General features: G+C 42.3%; 1 protein-coding gene across 1 annotated transcript; it reads right to left on the bottom strand.

Annotated features, from left to right (window-relative positions):
* Positions 1–357: 357 nt before the first annotated feature.
* Positions 358–3,114, bottom strand: LOC111906892 (uncharacterized). The gene is made up of 5 exons (XM_023902666.3): positions 2,700–3,114; positions 2,085–2,601; positions 1,516–2,011; positions 1,365–1,446; positions 358–845 (listed from the first exon to the last, which is right to left on the bottom strand). Exons 1-5 carry the CDS (start codon positions 2,739–2,741, stop codon positions 615–617), a joined length of 1,368 nt encoding a protein of 455 aa, XP_023758434.1. The 5' UTR covers positions 2,742–3,114; the 3' UTR covers positions 358–614.
* Positions 3,115–10,127: the final 7,013 nt, after the last annotated feature.

Below are 10,127 nucleotides of genomic sequence, written 5' to 3' on the forward strand. Positions count from 1 at the left end.
AACTAAAACTTTGCCAAATGGGTTTTTGACTTTGTGAAGACAGTCATAGCCTCACAAGCATTGAACAAAGAGAAGCCATGTGCTCCACTTCCATAGACACAAACTGCCACTGGTTGTGGTTCATGGGTTTCACCATTTTGTGATCAGAAAAACAACCAACAAAACTACAAAACATCTTCATAATGAACTTTATATTATAATTCATATGTGATGATTTAAGTAAAGTGACTTTTCTTTTTCCGTTTTCAAATTTAGAATAAAACCAAACAAATCTTCCCCATAGTAACTTCTTATGTAGAAGTAGTACCATATTATACAGGAGAGGACAGATACGCAGCAATACCAGCTTTATATTCATGCACAAATCTGACACGTATATAAAGGATTTGCTAATATATCAACTTGTACATCATGCATTAAGAGTTGTATATTCCTGTATAAGAGGCTGGGTAAGAGTCTTTTTCTGCCATGAACTGACTACACATCCCCACTTTTTCGACACATCAACACCATTCCTTTTCCATTTGTTTTGTTTTATGTTGATTCCATTAACATTCCTCAACTTTTTTTTAGTCATATCACTTTCGAAATGTTCGTTTCTTTAAATAAATAAATCAAGTGTCAATATTGTTACATGGGAAGCAACCACAAGAGCCACCATTGCCGGAAAAATGCAAGCTTTCATGGAGATTCTTTGTCTTCTTCCCTCGCATGATCGCCTTTTGAATTTGCAGGTTGTGTTCATACTGAGCTGCAGCTTTAAGTTCTTCAGCTTTTCTATTAACACTCGCCATCTTCCTCATCATCTTCTCCTCAAATTTCGATCTTATTTTCTGAATCTTTACCTGTAATATATACATACATTCAACGAATAAACTTCGGTCTAATTCAAAAGCTTTCGCTTGCATGTAAATATGTAATAGTTTAATCACTTGGGATTATTAATATTCAACGTTTAAGCTCATTTCTCAAGAAAAGTATACTATAAATTATTAACTTCACATGGGTTTAGAAAGTTGCAGGCTTGAAGCATCAAGATTTAAAAAAAAAATGAAATCTTGGAGACTTCTGATGTTATCTTTTAAGTTATGTACTAACATATTCCATATTTTTGCATTAAAACGAGGAATATCACACTAAAAGAGGTTCAAAAACAAAGTAAATAATTAAATTTTTAGGGTAAGAAATGGTGAGGGGCTCAATGTGATCAGGAACAAAACTGGTAGTAGTCCAGAAAAAGTCAACATAATACAGTCAATTGACACACTGTAATTCTTGAACAATTGTCCACCATTATTTACAGCATGCAGACAAATTACATGATTCAAGAAAATCGAAAATCATGTTTTTTTTCTTTATTTTACCTCAAGTTTTCTTGATTGAGCTTCTGCTTTTGCGTTTTCGAGGTTTACCCAAGCTTGAATCTTTGCTTCTTCTCGTTGATACCTACATAAAATCGACAAAACTTAATTAACACTTTTAATCCGAAGTATTACGCAAACATTAGAGATTTACCTGAAATGGGATTTCATCTTTTCTTCTTCTTCCCAAGAACAAGCTTTAGGCTCTGTAATGCTTTTTGGACAATCGTTGTTCATCTCGTAGTGTCTCAGACTCTTGGATACGTCTTCTTCTTCCTCCTCTCTCGAGCTCCAATTACAGGCAACCGAATTGAATGGCGACTCTAGATGTAACTTCGCGAAATGGCATTCTTGTAACTCTGCAATGTCGAAGGAGCTGCTTGGGTTCATTAATGACAATGGGCCTGACATTGCAGGGGTGTTGTTTGGCGGCGGAGAGAAGCTTTCGAACGGTGTGAAGCACTGTGAGGCGGTGGAGTTTCTAGGCGGCGTCGTATTTGTTCCGGTGTCTCTCCGTTTAACTTCGTGAATGACTTCAGTTGATGCGTCTTTCATGGAACTGAATTGATCATACCCGTCGTTGATTGGCACCACGCATTTGAATCTCGAAAAATCGGGTTCCATGACTTCCGATCCATCTGTGAATTTATCTGTAATCGTAGATGAATTGATTCTTTTGCGATTAAGATCAGATAACGAAAAAAGAGAGAAAGCGATGTTCACCTTTTAGGAGTACATCAGAAGAGACAGACGACGAGACGCCATTGAAAGGTCTGTTTGAGTTATGATGATGATAATGGTGGTCCTCTTGAAAAACACAAATTGCTTTCGAAACCTTTTCATCTGTAATAATCCCTGAAGAAACCTCTGTTTTCTGATGACTTTCCTGCCGTTGTGTTCTACCCAAAAACCCATTTCCACCGCCATTGTTACAGTGTTTCGACACAAAATCCGGAGATTTCACAAACCCATGAAGATGATGATGAGCAGGTGAGTCTGAACCACTAATCAGCCATTTCTCCGCATCATCCCATTTCGAAGGAACATTCTTTCTCGACCCAACACTGAAACTGAAAACGGGTCGACCCGGTGTAGGTGGAGCTTCCATTACTACATTACTCTTAACCCCAGCTCCATCTTTTTTCGCCATTGGGAACAACTTAACCAAATCGGTAGTCTCCTTGAGATCGAGCTTACAAACAGAATCAGGAAAACGATCATCAAACGGGTTATCTTTCACCTGTTGAAAAAAAAAACAGAACAATCAACAACAAGAAAGAAGAAGAAGAAGAAGAAACCAACAAAGTGGTTTGTTTGATCGTAAAAATGATTTCTTACCTGAGGATGAGGGTGAAGGTACTTTGAGGTTTTAAGATCCATGGCAATAATGGAGTAGGACAGTAGGAGTAAAGAGGATACTGTTGTAAAAACAAAGATGGAATCTGTAGTGATTTTTTTACTTAAGGGTAGGAAAGACAGGACAGAGCTTAAGTAGGAAAGATGGTAGCGACTGCTGGATAAAAAGATGGTACCTACTGGTCAACAGAACTCACCCCGAAGGTATTGAACTCACATGGCAACTGTGAGGTAGGTTAGAATCAGGAACAGGTAGACTAGGGTTTAGTCGTTGCAGTTTGGGGTGGTGGGAAGAAGATGAAAGCATAAGCCAAAGATTTTCTGTTAGGTGAAAAAAATAGCACATTGTAAAATACAAGTCTTGTTTTTCTGATTTATCAATGATCCATGAATTATTCTACAAAATTTGATATAAGAAATTTTTAGTTTTTTTTTTTCGAAGTTAAATAGATTCTCAAATCAGCGTATTATTTTGATTATTTAATTAGAAATGAAAACTTTATTTTTATTTTTCTTTTAGAACAACGTATATATACAATATAATTTACTCATGAACTATTGTTTAATTTCACATGTTACAAATGGAATTTAAACCATCAATCTTTTAAAAAAAAGAAAAAGAAACTTCTGTAATTTATTTAGCTGTTCAATATTGATTCAATGTCAACTCATAATGTATTTTTTTAAACGGTAATATATATTAAACTACATCTAAATTATTTGATCAATATCTACTGTGAGATTTGAACCTTCAACCTCAAGAAGGAAAGACAACACCGAATACCGATGGGCTAAAAGCCCTTCGTTAACTCATAATGCATTTAACTCTCAACAAATAACACGTTAACTATATGTTGAATTTTTTTAAATAGAAGTCCATGTCTATTTATATGAAAAATCGTTTTATCTTTGGTTTCGATTTTCTCAAAAACAATTAAAATGACAATGATGCAAAAACTGATTGAATTATATTAAAATGAAATGAAGAAGTAAGATAGAGAACATGAAAATGATAATTCAATGCTCTTCAAAAAATATAGTATTGTTAATGATGTATAAGTTACAAAGTACAAAATCAGGGTCGGTCTAAATATATAGTGGGTCCAAAACGAAAAGAAAAAATGAGATTCAAAGTCATAAATATAATAAAATTTTAATTAAAATAGACAAACCATTATAAAATTCACTATTAGTATTAAAAAAACATAAATATGGTCAAAACATTACAAAAACAACTAATTTAAAGAAAAATAATTCTCCTAACATTTTCAGATAAGTTGGTTTTTTCTTTATATAATTATATCATATATTCTAGGAATTTTGGGCCCCTTAAGTTTGTAGTTGGATGATAGTTGAGTAGGGTGATTGTGGAGAGCCAGATTTCTTTTGGATCTTGTAAGTTTCCTTTTCGAACTAATATTTCAACCATATGTCTGGGTTACAGGAAATCAAGTTTATGATAATCCAAAATGACGTTTGTGTATCTAGGCACAAAAACACAAGCCAAATCATTAGAGGATTTTGAGTTCATATAGAAGAATGAGAGCTAAAGAAGGTATATCATGGCTCAATAAAGGAGTCGTATTTATCCTAAATAGATTAGGGTTTCCGTCTTCTATATTAATTAGGAGAATCATGAATTTAGTGACATAATCAATGGTTACCAAAAATGATAAAATTTATTAATCTCACCATAATCATCCGTTAGAATTTGGTTTTACCATAATCACACAAGCCAAAGACAGATTAGGGAGCACCGCCAGGGGTTTTGCCCGTGGACCCCGTTAGGGGCGCTGCCCATAGGACCCTGCAAGGGGGCGTAACCCCCTTGACCACCGTCTTTCTGTTGTATCGGCTTATAGTTCGATCTTATATATGCATGCACTCCGCATTCACCAAACATATAATATAGAGTACAAAACAATAAGCCCCTTAGCTCACATGTCAGTCCCAATTACACAAAATGTTAAGTGTCACTAAAATCACCAGCACAAAATGAAAGTAAACATGTCTTTTACAGATGATAAACAATGTGTAGCTTTTTCAAAGGAAAGTGATGAACATTCTTTTTCAGCAAATCTTGATCATAAAGGTGGCAACAACAGAGAAATGTTCATGGATTGGTGGAAATGATAAAGATGATGCACATATTTTTCTACCATACCATTTGGGTGATTGTTAAAATAAGTAAGTTGTATGTCATATTTGCATGTTAAGGAATGTTACATGTATTTATAGGTGTGTAACACCGTGAATTTCAAAATAATTTTTTGCATAATATAAAAACATTTCCATTTAATTTTCAAAGAAACATCAAGTTTAAAACTCCAATCCATATCATACAAAATCCCAAGATCACATATCATAAAAATCCCATGCGTGTGTACAGATCAAGCCGGCGCCTTCCCACGGTCATCACTAGTACCTGAAACAAACAACACTAACACTGTAAGCACAAAGCTTAGTGAGTTCCCCAAAATACCACACATAACACATATTAGCCACTCGAGGCTATAACTCTATGGGTCTGTAGACCCTACTTTGTGAACCCACTGGTTCTAACTCTGGGAACCTTTCGGTTCCAACTCTATAAGCATGCACAACATAAATCACATAGACATAATGCAGTACAACACATAACATACATATAGCATACACATACTCTATCACATAACTCTAATGACCTACTCAAGGTAAAGTATAGTGAGAAGACTCACCTCGTATATCTCGATAACTCGCGAATCCTGGAAACCACTCGTGTTCGATCCTCCGAGCTATAATCCTCCTATAACATCATATACCTCTAATTAACACTTTTACCACTAAGGTTGACTACCCCTATCAAGTCAACACTGGTCAACTCTGGTCAACAGTCAACGGTCAACTTTGACCGGACTCGGCAAGTGCACTATGGCGACTCGGCGAGTCTATACGTGTTCACTGACTCCCTAGGATCCTCTCCTGACACGTCGAGTATACCCTCAACTCGACGAGTCCCACCTGGCATGAATCGCGGGGCCACCACGACTCAACTCGCCGAGTCTCAAGAACAACTCGGCGAGTTCTAGCTCGACTCAGTCCACCTGTCAACCCTCTTTAACTCTCACTGACTCACTGAGTCAACCCTTAACTCGGCAAGACCTCTCGCCGAGTGGTTAAGGACAATCTTCATGCTACTCGCCGAGTCTGTTCTTCGGACTCGGCGAGTCCATGCCATGCATCAACTCAATCTCGCTTCTGAGGTCATATCCGCTCCAAGAACTCATAGATCTGGCCCTCCCAAGCTCATTCATCACGTAAAGTCACAGTCTTGGCTACCATGCAACGCCTACAAGGCTTCTTTTGAAGAAATGACCTCTAAAATGGCAACCTAGGTTTCCAACTCAAAAGGGAAGACATAAAGCATGGCATTTGGGACTCTCTGGACCTAATAAGGTCCAGATCTAGGTACCATATCCCCATGGGACCTCTCACACTCCAAATACAAAGCAAACAAGGCATGAAGAAACCCTAGATTTGACCATAACAACAAAAACACGAGAATAAGCTCTGAAAGATACCTCAAGAAGCTTCCTCTGACGAAATGGAAGTAGATCCAATCTCCCCAAATCTTCTAGCTTGCCTTTCCCCTTCCTTTCTTGCAAACACACACAAAATTGGTGAATAATGGCCTCTTATCTCACTCACAAGAACTCTCAGCCGATTTGGTGCTCACAAGGTCAAGGTAGCCGCAATGAAGGGCCATAAGGTCCTTTAAATAGGGCTTAGGACCGGGAAATTAGGGTTTCATTAAATAGTGCGGACTCGCCGAGTCCATTCCTTGGACTCGCCGAGTCCAGGCGCGAACCCGCGTCCAGAACCGCGATCCTACTCGGCGAGTTTGAGCTCCAACTCGCCGAGTCCCCTCACAAAACACCAAAAAAATACATGAATAAAAGATACCTGGAAATCTAGGCTGTTACAATTCTCCCCCACTAGAACTAGACTTCGCCCTCGAAGTCTCGCTCTGCAAATAGCTCCGGATGCTGCTCACGCATCTCACGCTCCGGCTCCCAGGTCATCTCTGACCCCTTCCGATGTTGCCACTGAACCAACACCAGGGGTACCTCCTTGTTCCTCAGAACCTTGACTTTCCGATCTCTGATGGCCACTGGTCTCTCAGCATAATTCAGGCTCGTATCCACCTGAATATCCTCTAATGGAACCACCGCCTCAGCTGCGACACATGAAAAGTGTCGTGAATCTGCCCCAACTCTGCTGGAAAATCCAAATGATAGGCTACCTGGCCTACCCTCGCGATCATACGGAAAGGACCAATATATCGGGGCCCCAACTTGCCCCTCTTCCTGAATCGAATCACTCCTTTCCAAGGAGAGACCTTCAGGAGTACAAGGTCGCCGACCTGGAACTCAAGCTCGGACCGGCGCCTGTCTGCGTAACTCTTCTGTCGGCTCTGAGCGGTCAACAACCTCTGTCTGACCTGCTGGATCTGCTCTGACGTCTGAAGCACGATCTCTGTACTGCGCATCACCTGCTGTCCAACCTCTCCCCAACAGATGGGGGTCCGACACCTCCTCCCATACAACAGCTCAAAAGGTGGCATACCAATGCTCGAATGATGGCTGTTGTTATAGGAAAACTCTGCCAAGGGCAAATATGCATCCCAGCTACCCCCGAAATCCAACACACATGCCCGGAGCATGTCCTCGAGCGTCTGAACCGTCCGCTCACTCTGACCGTCTGTCTGGGGATGATATGCGGTACTAAAATGCAGTCTAGTACCCAACTCCTCATGAAACTTCTTCCAAAATCTGGAAGTGAAGCGCACATCACGGTCTGAAACAATCGAGATCGGCACCCCATGCCGAGATACCACTTCCCTCACATACACCTCCGCCAATTTCTCTGCTGAAGAACTCTCGCTGATAGCAAGGGAGTGAGCGCTCTTCGTTAATCTGTCCACAATCACCCAAATTGCATCAACTCCTCTGCCAGTCCTTGGCAATTTGGTGATGAAATCCATAGTGATCTGTTCCCACTTCCATTCGGGGACCTCCAATGGCTGCAACTTACCATGCGGCCTCTGGTGCTCGGCCTTAACCTTACGGTAGGTCAATCACCTCTCAACAAACCACGCGACATCCCTCTTCATACAGGGCCACCAATACTCCTTTCTCAGATCCAAATACATCTTAGTGGCCCCCGGATGGATCGAAAATTTCGATTGATGCGCCTCCTCCATCAAAATGGTACGCGTTCCTCCCACAAACGGTACCCAGATACGCCCCTAAAATGTCATAAGCCCCCGACCATCGGTAACAAACTCTGAAACCAAACCAACAACCCGTTCCCTCTTCTGCATCTCAGGTTGCACAGCCTCGGCCTGTGCCCCACGAATGGTGTCCAACACTGGAGCTATTACGGTCAATCTCAAACATACATCCCGCAACGGGGTGCTCTCCGCCCTGCGGCTCAATGCATTGGCTACCACGTTAGCCTTGCCTGGGTGGTACAGGATCTCACAATCATAATCCTTGACCACATCCAACCACCTTCTCTGACGCATATTCAGGTTAGGCTGATCCATCAAATACTTCAAGCTCTTATGGTCCGTGTATATCGTACACCGAACCCCATACAAGTAGTGACGCCAAATCTTGAGGGCGAACACCACTGCCCCCAACTCTAGATCATGGGTGGGATACCTCGTCTCATGAGGCTTCAGCTGCCTCGATGCATATGCTATCACATGCCCTCTCTGCATCAGCACCGCTCCCAACCCCAAAATCGATGCATCACAGTATACCACAAAGTCCTCCATCCTTTCCGGGAGGGCTAACACTGGGGCTTCACACAACCTTTGGCGAAGTGTCTCAAAGGAGGCCTGCTGCTCGGGGCCCCATGAAAAAGCAACACCCTTCCGGGTCAATTTGGTGAGTGGCACTGCGATCTTAGAGAAATCCTTGATAAACCTCCGACAATACCCTGCCAACCCTAGAAAACTCCTGATCTCGGAGGGTGACCTCGGCACCTCCCAACTCATCACCGCCTCAACCTTGGCCGGATCGACCAATATCCCTTCCAGGTTAACGAGATGTCCTAAGAACTGGACCTCCCGTAACCAGAAATCACACTTGGAGAATTTGGCATAAAGCCTCTCCGATCTCAAAACTCTGAGAACCTCTCTCAAATGCTCCTCATGCTGCTCTCTAGATCTCGAATATACCAGAATGTCGTCGATAAATACAATCACCGACCGATCCAGCATCAGCCTACACACTCGGTTCATGAGATCCATGAACACTGTCGGGGCATTGGTGAGCCCGAAAGGCATCACCACAAACTCATAATGCCCATAACGCGTCCTGAATGCTGTCTTCTGGACGTCCTCATCTCGCACCCTCACCTGATGATATCCAGACCTCAAGTCGATCTTGGAGAACCAAGATGCTCCCTGCAACTGATCAAACAAATCGTCGATCCTAGGCAACGGGTAACGGTTCTTGACCGTCAGCTTGTTCAATTCCCGGTAATCAATGCACATCCGGTGTGGACCATCCTTCTTCTTCACAAACAGGATAGGCGCTCCCCACGGCGAGCTGCTCGGCCGAATAAACCCCTTTCCCAGCAGCTCCTGAAGCTGCGAGGATAACTCTTGCATCTCTGGAGGTGAAAGATGATAGGGCACCTTAGCGATAGGCGCGGCCCCCGGAACCAAATCGATACTGAACTCCACTTGCCTCATAGGAGGCACACCCGGCAACTCCTCGGGAAATACATCCGGAAACTCACGCACCACCGGAACCTCCTCAACTGAACTCGGCCTCTCGGAATCCACCAGCGTATCCATCACATACGCCACAAAACCCTTACAGCCCTGCTGTAGACACTGCCTCGCCCTAGCGGCCGAACAAAATGCTGATCCTGAACGTGTACCCTCGCTGTATACCGAAAGAACTCCCCCACTAGGGTCTCGTATGGTCACCAGCTGTCGCTCGCAGTCGATAACTGCACCGAATCGGCTCATCCAGTCCATGCCCACAATGACACAAACATCACCCATCGCAATAGGAACTAGATCAATCGGGAACTCAACACCGAAAATCTCGACTACGCACCCTCGGAGAACCTCCGTGGCATAAATCACCCTCTCATCAGCTATGGACACTCTCAGAGGCCGACTCAACGCCTCACGACTAACACTGATATGCTGACTAAAGGTCAAAGATACAAAAGACCGACTCGCACCCGAGTCAAATAACACCAAGGCAGGTACAGAATTCACAAGAAAAGTACCTACGCACAACATAATATAAGCATAATATCTCAACATCAAAATAAATATATGAAAGAATACATACTAGCCACGACATCGGGCGCTGCGCGGACCTCCTTCGCGGTCAACTGAAA

This window comes from Lactuca sativa, chromosome 4 (assembly GCF_002870075.4).
Source record: "Lactuca sativa cultivar Salinas chromosome 4, Lsat_Salinas_v11, whole genome shotgun sequence".
Classification (NCBI taxonomy): domain Eukaryota; kingdom Viridiplantae; phylum Streptophyta; class Magnoliopsida; order Asterales; family Asteraceae; genus Lactuca; species Lactuca sativa.